This window comes from Salvia splendens, chromosome 9 (genome assembly GCF_004379255.2).
Source record: "Salvia splendens isolate huo1 chromosome 9, SspV2, whole genome shotgun sequence".
Classification (NCBI taxonomy): Eukaryota; Viridiplantae; Streptophyta; class Magnoliopsida; order Lamiales; family Lamiaceae; genus Salvia; species Salvia splendens.
Genome location: NC_056040.1, coordinates 22493392 through 22507034, shown reverse-complemented (window position 1 = coordinate 22507034; position 13643 = coordinate 22493392). Strand labels below are relative to the sequence as shown.

The 13643-nt window shown below is 37.9% G+C and overlaps 2 protein-coding genes across 4 annotated transcripts; one reads left to right on the top strand and one right to left on the bottom strand.

Annotated features, from left to right (window-relative positions):
- The first annotated feature begins 584 nt into the window (after nucleotides 1-584).
- Nucleotides 585-6558, top strand: LOC121748022 (nitrate regulatory gene2 protein-like). 3 transcript variants are annotated; one of them, XM_042142233.1, is made up of 6 exons: nucleotides 585-773; nucleotides 2322-3514; nucleotides 3894-3965; nucleotides 4500-4714; nucleotides 5211-5425; nucleotides 5634-6558. In XM_042142233.1, the coding sequence occupies exons 2-6, from the start codon at nucleotides 2326-2328 to the stop codon at nucleotides 6268-6270; spliced, it is 2328 nt and encodes a 775-aa protein (XP_041998167.1). In that variant the 5' UTR covers nucleotides 585-773; nucleotides 2322-2325; the 3' UTR covers nucleotides 6271-6558. The 3 variants fall into 3 exon arrangements, with proteins under 3 accessions (XP_041998167.1, XP_041998166.1, XP_041998165.1); XM_042142232.1 differs by having other exon boundaries at nucleotides 2312-3514; XM_042142231.1 differs by having other exon boundaries at nucleotides 2264-3514.
- A 355-nt stretch (nucleotides 6559-6913) lies between these two features.
- On the bottom strand, nucleotides 6914-8089 carry LOC121748023 (NDR1/HIN1-like protein 13). Its single transcript, XM_042142234.1, has one exon. It carries the CDS (start codon nucleotides 7869-7871, stop codon nucleotides 7056-7058), a length of 816 nt encoding a protein of 271 aa, XP_041998168.1. The 5' UTR covers nucleotides 7872-8089; the 3' UTR covers nucleotides 6914-7055.
- Nucleotides 8090-13643: the final 5554 nt, after the last annotated feature.

The window sequence follows — 13643 nt, the reverse complement described above, 5'->3', positions numbered from 1 at the left end:
CCAAGATTAAAAAATATGTGTGGTTCAGATTTGGTTATAGGGTTATTACGTGATTTAATGGTTATCATATGATCACAACTCTCTCTATATATATATTTTAATTTTAGATATTAATCACTCTAATAGTAAGCTGTATACAATTATATTGCATTTTTTTTAAATCTCAGATATTAATCACTTTAATAGTAAGTTGTATACAATTATATTACATTTTTTTATTAATGATATACAATTATATTGCATTTTTTTTAATTAATGATAGAAGTAGTTAATTTATGTAAAAGAGTCTTGTAATTGCTGCTATGAGGAAGTCTTATGTTTAAATAATTAGCGAAGTTCAAACTTGTAGGTCACTAATCAAATCCAAATTTCAATACAATTGAAAGTATAGAATATACTAACCGACTATAAATTTAAATTTGAATTTAAAATAAACCGACTCTATTTATGTTGCGAAGGAATTCAATTCGATTTTCTTCTCCCAATCCCAATGTCAACTTTTTCCACGCACACCATTAATCAATTAAAAAGGAAATAATAAGGCATCAAGATCAATCTTTAACTGAGAATAATATTATTCCATTCCATTGCTTGTGCTAAGTCAGCGGGGGTCCACGCCTCTCTTCACAAACCCCCTTTTGATTGCCATTGCATGCAAACTTAGCCCCTGATTTGGACTCTTGTCAGCTGTCACTCTCCTGCACGCGATCCCTAAAAGGCTAAAAGGGCCTCTCTTTCGCAATCCCAATCGCCACCCACTTCACAATTCTCAGGTAAAGAAATGGGATACGCGTGATTGCTTAGTTTTTTTTTTTTACTTTGATCTGTGAGATTCTTAGTTTTTCCTGTTGTGGGTTCTGCTTAGTGAGGCTTGATTGTTTGTGGGATTTGCTTGATTGTAGTTTTTTTGTGGTGGATTTTCAATCCCAATCGGCCTGTTTATTTTATTAAAGGTGGGATCTTTTGTATTTTCAATCCCAATCGGATTAGAGGTGGGATCTTTTGTATTTTCTGGTATGAATTGGTGTTGTCTGATTTGTGGTTGATGGTTTTGGTAGCTTGAATTGAATCACTTGCCAGTTTAAAGCGTGACGTTTTCATTTTTGGGTCAGATGCTTTTGTTTGTGTTTTCCAGTTGGATGTGATAGCTGACCTTTTTGGTCGAGGCTTTTGGTCTTGTATGATTTTAGTTACAAGTTTGGAATCAGAGGGATATTAGGGGAGATTACAATTGAAATTACTTGGATAGATTAGATTTATGGTATGTGCTTTCTCTGATTTCATATGCTTTAGGCCAAAGTGGGAGATGCTGATCATGTTGCTCTTGATGTTGTTCCTTTAGTTTTTAGTCGTTTTATAGTGGTATTTCTTTTATCTGGATTGATGGCTCTATAATGCTAAGTGCAAAAATATTATATTTGTGTTTGTTTCCTGTTCTACCGAATGTCAAGTAATGGCGTCCAGTTGATGGGCTGCCTATGTGAAGTGAGAAAGTGTTTAAGCACTCAATCATAACACAAAAATTACTTTGTTTCTAACTTTTGTTTACTCAAGTTCAGTGATTAGCCAAATTATTCAGTATTGTGGTATCACATAATTCGGGTATAGGAACAGATACTTTTAGAGGCAAGTAATAACTTTGGTTGGTAAGTAGATCGAATTTTATTCATAAAACTACTACCAGTACTGATTATAATTCAACAATATGCCATAGAGAAACAGCAAAGAAGTCAAAGTCATGAATGCACCTGCTGTTCGAATCACGTTGATTTTCAGTTCATATATCGCCTCATGATTTCTGTAATTTTGTTTAAATACACATGTTACTGAAAAATTAGTGTGATTTAGCCCATGTTACCATTATTTTTACCTTGCATCCTTTTCCTTTTTCCCCATGATACTGAATTTATCACTTCCTGTTATATTCAAAGTTGGGTTTTTCTTAGTCTAGATTAAGCCTCTAAGCTACTTTGTCATATTAAGTATGCTACTCTTGGATTATCAGCCATTGTTGTTAATTGATGAAACAGAATAATTTTTTAAAAATCATAAAGTGATTAAAAAGAAACAATTTTTAATTGTCAATTAGATCTGAAATACTATTTTGATTCAAAGTGGTAGTGTGGATTTTCTGTAATTGTAGATGATTTCTTTGATTATAGTGTCTGTGATTATTCATTGAAGTTATGTTATGCGTATAGTAACAATTCGAATAGTGTTTGTTGTGAGTGCTAATCTAACAGACTTAAATGTTTACTCTTAGGACGGCTCATATAAAAAGGAAGAAGCTTTTATGCTGATTTGGCTACAGACTGTTTTAGGTTAATGGGAGCCTCAAATTCTAGATTGGAAGAAGACAAGAGTCTGCAGCTATGCCGGTCGAGAAAGAAATTCATCAAACAGGCACTTAACGGCAGATGTTCTCTTGCAGCTGCTCATATAGGATATATCGAGGAACTGAAAATCGTAGGATCAGCTTTGAGGAGATTTGTGGAATTAGATTCTCAATTCGAGACTTTAGCACATTCTTCAACGTGTGCAACTCCGGAGCCCCATTCTTTGAAGTCTGTTTCTCGATTATCTTTTTCCTCCCGGTCTTTATCGCAAAATGTTGATGCAATCGGAAATCTTTCGCCACCTTCTTCCACCCCTGTTTCGACTCAGTTCCAATCTCATCATATGAAATTTAGAGGCTCGTTTTCTACAAAAGTCGAAGAAAAGCCTCCCGTGCCTTTTGCAGTGTCAGTTTCTTCTACAACTCCTCCAACTACCACCCCTCGCTCCACGGAAACACCAGAAGCATCGCCTTTTGAAACTGCTGAAGCAACAGAAAATTCTCCTTGGGATTATTTTGGTCTATTTCATCCAATTGATCAGCATTTATCTACACAAGAGAGCCATGGATTTGATCAGGGTTCAGAGAATATTGATGAGATAAGGCATCAAAGGGTAGAGGGAGGGGCTCGCGGACTAGATAATACAGAAGATAAATTATCATCTGATGGAATAGAAGATTCACAGATATCAGATGATGAATTTGATGAGCCCTCCACTGCTACCCTTGTTCGAAGTTTCAAAAATGTGAACAGGTCTATAGAGAATCTTCTCAATGAAGATTTGTCTTCCATACCTTCTGAAAATAGAGTATCAGAAACCATGTTTTCGGGTGCTGAAAATGTAAAGGGAACAAGAGAAGCTATTGTCAATGGAGTTTCAGCACCTAAGCCATCAGAAATATCAGAAATCAAGTTAACGAATGGGAAGAACAATAACAACTCACCTGATTTGTCCCCTCTACGAGCTCCATCTTCCAGATTTGTGCATTTGGATGATGTCAAGATAACACCAGTGAAACAAACCGAAGTCGAAGATCAAGTTGTACCAAAGGACTTTCTTTCGAGCATGAAAACTATTGATCAGCTTTTTGCTAAAGCATCTGAATCAGGAAAAGAAGTTCCAAAGATGCTTGAAGCAAATAAATTCCATTTCCGACAAGTTACTCATGGAAAACAAGGTAAGCTCTGTGTGCATGTGCGCTTGTGTATTTTTTTATGCATGCTACAAATACATTTTCTTTTAGAAAAATTATCTTGGGAATTTATTTAGTGGGATGTCGACTAATATTTGTTGGAGAGCTTTTAGTTTCTTGTGCTGGTACATCATATTGATTGGCTGTGGCAGAATATTATTTTTATCAAGTTTCGCCAAATAAAAAAAGCAAGTTTGAGTTATTAAGCTGCTGCACAGTATCATAATGATAGAGAAGTAGCTCCCGTTTTTTGAGATGACAAAGTGGAATATATCTAATAAAAAAGCATAAACACTGTGTTCATTTCATTATTCCGTCTTTGTAATGGTAAAAGCGTGAACTTGGGTGAATTCTTTTGTGGCAGGTGGGTCAGCTACCTCATCATTAATGAAATCTTGTTTTTCCTGTGGGGATGATCCAAGTCAGGTTCCACAAGGTATGTTTCTCCACCTTACTCTATATTAAATTTGTCACTTATTTCCTTTTTCGTCTGTCTCTAAAAATTTGTCACATTTCACTTTTACCATTTTTGGTAGTGGACCCTACATTCCACTAACTCATTCCTACTCACATTTTATTTTAAAACTAATATATAAAAGTAGGATCCACATGCCACTAACTTTTTCAACCCACTTTCTATTACTCCCCCCGTCCGCGAATAGGAGTCCCGTTTTTCCATTTTAGTCCGTCCGCGAATAGGAGTTCCGGTTCACTTTTACCATAAATGGTAATAGTTTCCCACCTTCAACTAACTCATTACACTCACATTTCATTTAAAACTAATATTTACAAGTGGGATCCCTATTCCACTAACTTTTTTTCACCCACTTTTCTTAATATTTCTTAAAACCCGTGCCGCCAAGGAATGAACTAAGCTATCTGTCTGTCTATGTCTAATGGTTTAACCTTTTATTTGTGCTATTGTTGCAAAGAGAAATGGTTCCTTAAGTTATTTCTGTTTTCTATGTAGAGCCGCTTCAAGAATCTGTCAAGTACTTGACTTGGCATCGCACAACATCATCTCGGTCCGCCTCATCACGGAATCTTCTTGGTGTGAATTCCAATGATGGTGTTGAAGATCTTAGTAAGAATCTCTTTGACAACTTCTGTATGGTCTCTGGAAGCCATGCATCAACCTTGGATAGGCTTTATGCATGGGAGAAGAAGCTTTATGACGAAGTTAAGGTAAGTACTGAGTGGATATTCATTAGTGATACTATCAATCTTTAGAGTTATTATTCTAGTACGATGATTACTTCAGCTTAAATCTCTCACCTATACATCAGTTTTTTTTTTCTTTTTTGAAACTTTTTTCATGAGCAATATCTCTAAATCTTATCTTTTTGACACATGCGTAAGTCGTTTTACTTAATTATTGTGTGAACTGTGAACTAATTTCACATTGAAATTTAATTTGTCAATCACTCGACTCGTGGAAATAATAATGACGCCGCATCTTTAGTTTGTGCGATCAAAGCATTCTCTTGAATGAGTATAGCGTAAGAGTTATGTTGGCATTGGCTGAGCACGAATTAATCCATTTTCTTCTGTCATCCAGTAGATTTTATTTGTATTTTCGCTTGTAGTTTGTTTGTTCAAATAAATTTGTTTTGCATGCATCCATATTTTTCGGTATTTTCCTTTGTTACGTCATCTGATTGAAGGTCTCCTCCTCTTTCAGGCTGGTCAGATTCTTAAGAGTAATTTTGATCAGAAATGCAGACTTCTTCGACAACAAGAATCACAAGGAGAGAATGCCGACAAGACGCGAGCTGCAGTCAAAGGACTGCACTCGAGAATTAGAGTTGCTGTTCAGAGAATCGATTCCATCTCAAAGAAGATCGAAGAAATTAGAGATAGAGAGCTTCAGCCGCAACTCGAGGAACTAATAGAGGGGTATGCACCTAACTTGAAATTGCATAATGTTAAACAATTCAAAAGTGCATAAAATGCCTTAACTTGAAAGTGCATATATGTATACATAATTTTATGCACTTGAATACTTTATGTACTTTTTGTTTTCAACATTATGCATTTTTGTGTAGAACATTGAATCTATGATACAATGGTTATTTATATGATTGTCTCTTGTTGCAAACCACAGATTAAGGAAGATGTGGGAGATGATGTTGGAATGCCACAAGCTTCAACTTCATACAATCTCGGTATCTCAAATGCCTGGAAGCATGAAAATCATTATACAGTCGGATTCGCGGAAACAGATCACCATCCATCTCAAGAATGAACTAAGCTATCTGTCATCCATCTTCACGAAATGGATCAACGCGCAGAAACACTACGTGGAATCCATCAACAAGTGGCTCTTCAAGTGTGTTTTGCTACCGCAGAATACCTCCAAGAGGAACAAAAGGATGAGACCTCCGCCCATACAGAACATGGGGCCGCCAATATACATGATATGCGGTGCTTGGTTGGAGATGTTCGACAAACTCCCTTCTAAAGGAGTCGTCGATTCTATCAAGGACTTGGAGGTGGAAGTATCGCACTTTCTCCCTCATCAAGAGAAGAGCCAGGGGAAGGCTGCAAGTACTACAATACTGGGAGACGAAGTCTTGCAAGACCGGACACCTGCTCTGGATCGTTTCAGGACGAGCTTGACTGGATTTCTCGGGCAGCTGAACAACTTTGCTGAGTCATCAGAGCGGATGTTCTCTGACCTACAAAACGCAATCCAGGAAGCTAAGAATAACTATGAACTATTCAAGTCACAACAGTCATAGTCATTGAGATTTTGCAATTAATAGGAGAATGTTTAAATTGAAAAAATAAAGAATTTCACACACAGATATAGAACTACAGGTTCACAGGGAACATCTGTACATGTGGTTATCCAATAAACTGCATAGTTTGAATAGAGATTTTTCAACCAAAGCTCAACTGGATTTGGTTAGTTTGGAATATTTGTTATTCATTATATCTGATTTGGTGTATTGAATGAGGAAGCTATTTTTGTCACCTTGATAACATAAAACAAGGTTCCAAGAAGGGTGGATCAAATGTGTTGGATAGTTACTTGTGTTATTTTTATCATTTGAATTAGTTTTGCCCCGGGCCAAAGATAGTTGGTTCCGAGTCCACCAAAATTGAAACCGTAACTGGCTCGAACGTGAGACTAGGTTTATTACAATTACGAAAAATAGTCCCATTTTGTCATTTTGAAATGTCCACAAAAAATTTTATTTCAAAAAATAAAAGTTTATTTTCTCATATTTTACCAACCTTTTCTCCTTTCTCATACTTTGCCTATTGTTTCTCTTTCTTTGTCCTACTTGATCTAGTTTTTCTTCCATTCTCTCATATTTTACTAATTTCTACTGTTTTTTATAGTAGGAGGGAGTGTGATTTATTTATGTTTATTTCCAAACAAGTTATTCTTTAACAAAACATGTTTAATCTGCATCAAATAGTATATACATCACACCATTGTTTGTACTATAACAAAATTAAATAGATCCCTTATTAATACTGACAGTGTAATATAATGAAAGCCTAAACAAAAATTTGGCTACCATAAACTCACACTATAATCACAGTCATTTGACACAATTTTAGCCTTGTCGTTCAATGCATCCACCACCACGTCACATTTCACCTTAACGGTGATTTTCCAAGTTTTAACGGACCCCACTTTAATTTTAACAGGCACCTTTGCTCTCACTACAAACGGAATATTCCCTTGGCTCTGCTGGTTTCTTAACGACGCCGTAACGGTGCCCCCTAGAATTACCCCTGATCCCGTAACCGCCGGCCGCAACTCCGTTACGTTCTTCTTCGGCTGGTAAAACGCCGGCCAAACGCCGTTACTCAGCTTAACGTCTAAGTAGAACACGTTAATTTCGCTGCCTTTCAAATAGTAGATGCCGACCTTGCCGTTAGGGTTCTCCGCCCTGACGGTGACGTCGAATTCCGGCGAGATCGGCGCCGCCGTCGTCAGATTCATCCCCTTGATCGCGACGCTACTGACCGCGTATTTCGGCGATTTGAACCTGAAGACGAGGTAGAGCACCCCGGCGGATATGGCGGCGGCGATTACGAGGAGAGCGATTGCGGAGAGAGTGAAGCAGCAGCAGCGGCGGCAGCAGCTCCTCCGGCTCTTTCCGCGGCGCGTGAGGGCTTCGAACTTCCTGGCGTTCTCCGGCGGCGGATAGCGGAGGATCTGCTCTCTCGGGATCTGGACGACGTAGGTGTCCGGCGGTGGCACCGGTTTCGTCGGAAGTGGATTTGGAGGTACAGGATACTCGCCGGAGTCCTTGGCGGAGGTCGCTGCGGATGAGGAAGACAGAGCGTCGGCGGCCGCCGGATGAACCCGTGCATCAGTCATTCTCGAGCAATGTACTGGCGATTTTGCGAATTGCAATCAGACTATAAGCAATTTTACACTTTACAGAGAGAGATGAAGGAGAATTTGCTCAGCTAGTGTGTGCTGTGTGTGTTTTTGAAGAAGAAGATGGTGATTTGTGTGTAATGTGAAACGCGTAAGCGCGTATTGTTTTAAATTAAACAGCTGTTTCGTTTCAGATTTAATTTCTTCATTTCTCTCTTTTCTATGTTGAAGAAAAAGCCTTGATTATAGGGGAGATTTTTTAAATATGAATACAATTTAGAAAAGAAAGGAAGTTGAAACTTATGTTGGTATTAAATGTTTGGCAACAGATTATTTGCATTATTACTTATTTGAGACGTGAATATGTGAGTTGTAGATTTTTGAGAATCACCGTTTTGAAAAATATTTATTACTACAACTGTATGAAATTTTGCTATTGTTATTAAAGAATCAAAGGATCTTAGCATACGTTTAATGTCTATAGTTATTTTGGCATCGTAATACTCCCTCCGTCCCATAAAAATTATCTTATTTTTTCATTTCCGTCGTCCCACAAATTTTTGTCTCATTTCACTTTTTACCATTTTTTTATAGTGGACCTCATATTCCACTAACTCATCTCTACTCACATTTTATTATAAAACTAATATATAAAAGTATGACTTATATTCCACTAACTTTTCATTAAATTTTTTAAAACTTGTGTCCGGTCAAAGTGAGACAATATTTGTGGGAGGGAGAAAGTATATAACTTTACATTTCTTCCCTCAAAAACATTCTCAAATCAATTACTAAAATCAATTACTACTACTTCTAGTTAGAAATATACAGAAGAACTTTATTTAAATTGCTAATCAAACAAATTGCAAATCAAATAAAGGTGGTAATTTGACTAGCTACACTGGGGTAGGGCATCAATAAATATTAAAGATTATAAATCTGAGTTATTTTCCTAAATTTATACTCCCTCGATTTCCCAAAAATAAAAACTTTGAAAATGACGTGAATTTCAATAAAAAAATTAATAAAATAAGAAAGATGAAGAGAAAAAATAGAGTAAGTAAGAGATAGGAATAGGATGTAAAAAAAATAGTTGAACTAGTGTTCGTAGATTGTGGGTACATTTCCTAAAATGTAGAGTTTCTTTTTTTAGATAACCAAACCAAAAAGAAAACAATTTTTATTTTTAGGAAACAAAATATATTAATAAATTAGTGAAGTAAAATAAATTGAGTTGTGGCTACCACTTAGTGCACTTGCCGTTGGGACGAAAATTAGTCCTATAGTTGTAGCACGAGGGATACCTTAGAAAACTAATAAATAAATAAATAAAATTTGATTTTTAAATAATTCAGTTATTTTGTTAAAAAATGATATGAATTTGTTTGTTTTTGAAAATTTGCAATCTATATTTTAGAGGGGCAATGATTCGATAATTGGAACAGTGTGTAATGGTTTCGTGGATCCTCCATCTTGAAAGACGTCTCTTGAGGAAACAAAATAAGACGCGAAAAAGGAAAATACATGTAGAAAGGACCACAAATTATGTTACATAAAAATTGCATGTCAAAGAAGCCAAAATCTTAGTGTTCAAAATAAAAGTAAAACACAGCTGGAATTACATCGAGCTATAGTGAAGCAATATACAATTTTCACAAGAAAATGAAATAATGTAGGATGGTTAATTTGCAACTTAAAAATCAAGAAAAGAGTTTGCAACTTGAAAACATAATCATCTTTAGGATTAACTAATTTGTAGGAGTTCACATCAATCGTCAAATAGGAGTATAGGATTAACAAATTTGTAGGAGTTCATACATACCTGTTTAAATCTTAGCAATAATTCCTGAGAGTTTCACTGGGAATTGGGATGGATGATAATGTCCAAATTGATTGACAAGCTAATTAAAAGGTTTTTGATTCACAATTGAATTGATAGGTATATGATGATGATATTATCAAGAAAATTTGTTTTACTAATTTATGTTGTGAGGGGGAGTGGAGTCTGTCACATTTTCAAATATTAAGTGAAGAGTAAGTCAAGTCTCACCTTGGATTTTGTCAAATTTCTCTTACTTGTTTTTCTCTTCCTCTTCACACATACACCTATTTCTTATTCAAATCGGAACCACTCATATTAATACATTGCACACCACAACTCATAACAATATTTCTCATCTGTATCAAGGTAATTTTTGATCGATTGCGTAACAATGTCATATTGACTTTTCGTATTGTATTTACTTTAATTTGGGGCTACACTACTATAGATTATTGAATTAAATTGGTGGTACTGGTTAGTATACTTAGTTATATCTCAAAAAGATAAGAGTATATAATAATCTTTAGTGTTCGTATATAGTGAATATATATAAAGAGATGAATATAAAAAAGTGTGATTGGTTATGAGCTAGCAAAATTAATAATAATACTACTAGTATTGAAAACGATGCTTTCGTCATTTCGTGTAGGGGACTGCCAAATGACATAAAATAGATGAAATTAACATTCCCTTGATTGGGCGTGAAATATAAAATAAAATTGAATGAATGTCAAACAATCTATATTTAATTACTCCAATGTTGATTTGGTGGATAGGTTATATGGGGAAAAATTATAGATGCAAACATAAGCACCATGGCTTACGAGATCATTATAAATTTTTTGATTTTTTTTTCTTCTAATATTTAATCCACCTTTTATGAATGATTCTTTCAGACCGGCCTCGTGCAATATTTTTATTATGATACATTTTATGTCTTATGTCATCAGTACAAAGTTATACATGCATTTATATAAGGACCGATAATTGCCTGAGAGGGGAGTGGTTTCCAGTTGTTAATACAATTACAACCTCACAATTATGAAATTAATTAGAGTATGAAACGAAATTCACATTTTTTATTTTATTTTATTTTCTCAAGTTGAATTTTCTGTAGTTTTGGTAGAGGTTGTTGCAGCCTTGTAGACTAATTCCGATACTACTTGGGTTGTGACATCGTAATTACAATAGTAGTATTAGATTGAGCAAAAGATTAGTTTTCTTCAACTTGACATACTACTTTAATTTCGTTTTCCCACGCCACTAGATTTAGCTTTGAATTGGTTGCATTGTAGTATATGTTAGAAATTCATAACAATCAGCTATAAGAAAATTTAGGATTTTGCTTCATCATTCCACATAGTATAATAAAATATTGGGAAGGATTGACATGCCATTATATTATTGTATAGACATATGGGTCTTGTTTTTAAATAAATAAATAACAGAGGTAGTCTTTTAATTGCTATACAGCCCATCTACGACCAATTTAATCCTCCAAAAATTGTAAAAGTGGGCAATAATTCCAGTTCAATTATTGCTAAGTTAATGAAATTATTGGTTTACCAACAATTTTAATTATTTGGTGGTTTACTAGTACTATTTAGTACTCTCTACATTCCATGTTAATAGAGTCATTTTTCTATTTGAGAGCACCCACAATGGGGCGTCCGATGGCATGCCCGATGCATGTCATCGTCCTCGGGCGCGCCCGATGGCTCCATTGTGAGTGCCCGCCCGATGGCACGCCCTAAGCTTCGGGCGCGGAAGAAGTGCGGACGATGGCCAATCGTCCGCGCCATCAGGCACCATTGTGGGCTCTGCGGACGATGGCCGCGGACGATAGCACGCGTTTTTTATTTTTTTTAAAATGCTACATTCGAAAATTTTGTATAAATACCCCCTACCCCGGCTTCATTTGTAACATTTCATTTCACGATTCCACCCTCGAAACTCACATCTTCATTACTACGAAATGGATTCAAGTCCCAATAGTCCAATGTTTAGTGGTGATGCGCGTTGGCCGGGTACAGAACCCGACGAATATCGGCCGTTCGACGTCAACACGCAGTACGATCCCGAATTCAGTACGGAATCGTATGGTTTGTCTGACATGGAGCCGTCTCCAAACCGACTCGCCGCCCCCTCCCATTGCGCAGCCGCCACCCTATCCGCCGCTGCCGCCCCCGCCAAAAAGAAACGGATCCGCACCGCGCGTACAAGTTGCCACCTCCGGCAACGAATGAAGAGTACACCCCCGGCCGTACGAACTACCAGCCGGATGAAACCCTCGTCTTGGCGAGGTGTTGGGTGGATATATCGGAGGACCTAATATTCGCCAACAACCAGAAGCAGCTCGCGTACTGAGAGCGCATCGCCGAGCGCTACAATGAGGCGAAGCCGCCGAGCGCGTAAAAGCGCCAACGGGAGCAGCTCCGCAAGCACTGGAATCAGGTGAAGAAGCAAGTCAACCTGTTCGCGTCGGAGTACGAGAAGTGCGCGAGGGAGCAGGGGAGCGGCGAGAGCTTGAGCGACGTGCGCGATAGAGCGTTGTTGTCGTACCAGTCCCTGTACGACGACTTCAAGCATTTGGGCATCTGAGCGCTCTTGAGGGACAATCAGTAGTTCCAAGGCGGGATTCTGCACACCGATGCGACAAAGAGGAAGAAGACCACCGTCGCTGGTGGTTACACGAGCAGTGAAAGCGGAACTCGTCCGGTGGACCTCAACCGGACGTACACGGAGGAGGAGAGTTCCGGCACACCGATGTCCTCCCGGCGTCCCATAGGTGTCAAGGCTGCGAAGAACAAGGGGAAGGCGACGGCGACATCATCCTCGACTGCCGCCACCCAATCGCCGCTCCCGGTCCCGAGCCCGACCCCGAGCCTGACGACCGCCGTGTATGTGGGGTTGGCAAGAGCCTCGATGGTGCGGACGTTGTTGCAGACACACAAGGCCCTCGAGAAGTGTACGAACCCCGCAAAAGCCGAATACCTCCAGGGGTTGATCGATGAGCTGCGCCGGGAGTTGGGAATTGCGTAGATTAGCCAACTTGAATTGTGTAACTTTTGTTAATCAATGCAGTCTTCGCCGGTTTTTAGCTACTCTTTGTGTTTTTTAATTAGTTTGCATTATATATTTGAAAACATTTAAATTAATTAACTAAATAATAGTAAAACATATAGGGCGCTTTAGGGCGTCCCTTAGGGCGCCCCACTGCAGGTGGGAGGGTAGGAGGATAAAAATGATGACGTGGCGGTGCATAGGGCGCGCCTTAGGGCGTCCCATTGCTAATGCTCTGAGAAAGTTTCAAGTTAATTGAGTCATTTATATTTTTGGTAAAAAATAATTCTCTCTTTTACTTTATTCTCTCTTCACCTCTCTTACTTTATTCTCTCTTACTTTTTTCACCATCCATTTAACTCACTATTCTTAAATTCCGTGCCAAAAAAAATGCCTCTATTAAGGCCATCCACAATAGGAATAGCCCAGCAATAGCCCAGCCATAGCCCAGCCACTGCCACATCATTAGCACTAAAAATCCTCCTGCCACATCATCAAAACAAGCAAATAGCCCAGCCATAGCCCAGCCACATACTATCCACATCATTATTAACAAATATATACAAAATGAAATAATTAAAAATCACACAATATACGGAATTAAATTTACGACACAAAAACGAGAAAATTCACTAATATTAATAAAATATAAAAAGTACATTAATTAAAAAAAAATTACATAATTAAAAAAAACTAACGACGGTCAATCCTCCGTGCCCATAACTCTTCAATTAAATCCTTTTGGAAAAAAAAATTTATTTTTTCGCGCTAGGCGGTGCGCTGGGCGATCCGGGCGCTGCAATAGCGCCGAACGGACCGTTCAGCGCACCGCCCAGCGCCACGCGACCGCCCAGCGCTGCGCGGTTTCTCTCTCCAATCGCCCG

Coding starts and splice junctions, on each gene's coding strand:
- LOC121748023 (XM_042142234.1), bottom strand. CDS start 7,871: ATGACTGATGCACGGGTTCATCCGGCGGCCGCCGACGCTCTGTCTTCC.
- LOC121748022 (XM_042142233.1), top strand. CDS start 2,326: ATGGGAGCCTCAAATTCTAGATTGGAAGAAGACAAGAGTCTGCAGCTA. Junction 3,515..3,893: donor AGTTACTCATGGAAAACAAG/GTAAGCTCTGTG, acceptor CTTTTGTGGCAG/GTGGGTCAGCTACCTCATCA. Junction 5,426..5,633: donor CTCGAGGAACTAATAGAGGG/GTATGCACCTAA, acceptor TGCAAACCACAG/ATTAAGGAAGATGTGGGAGA.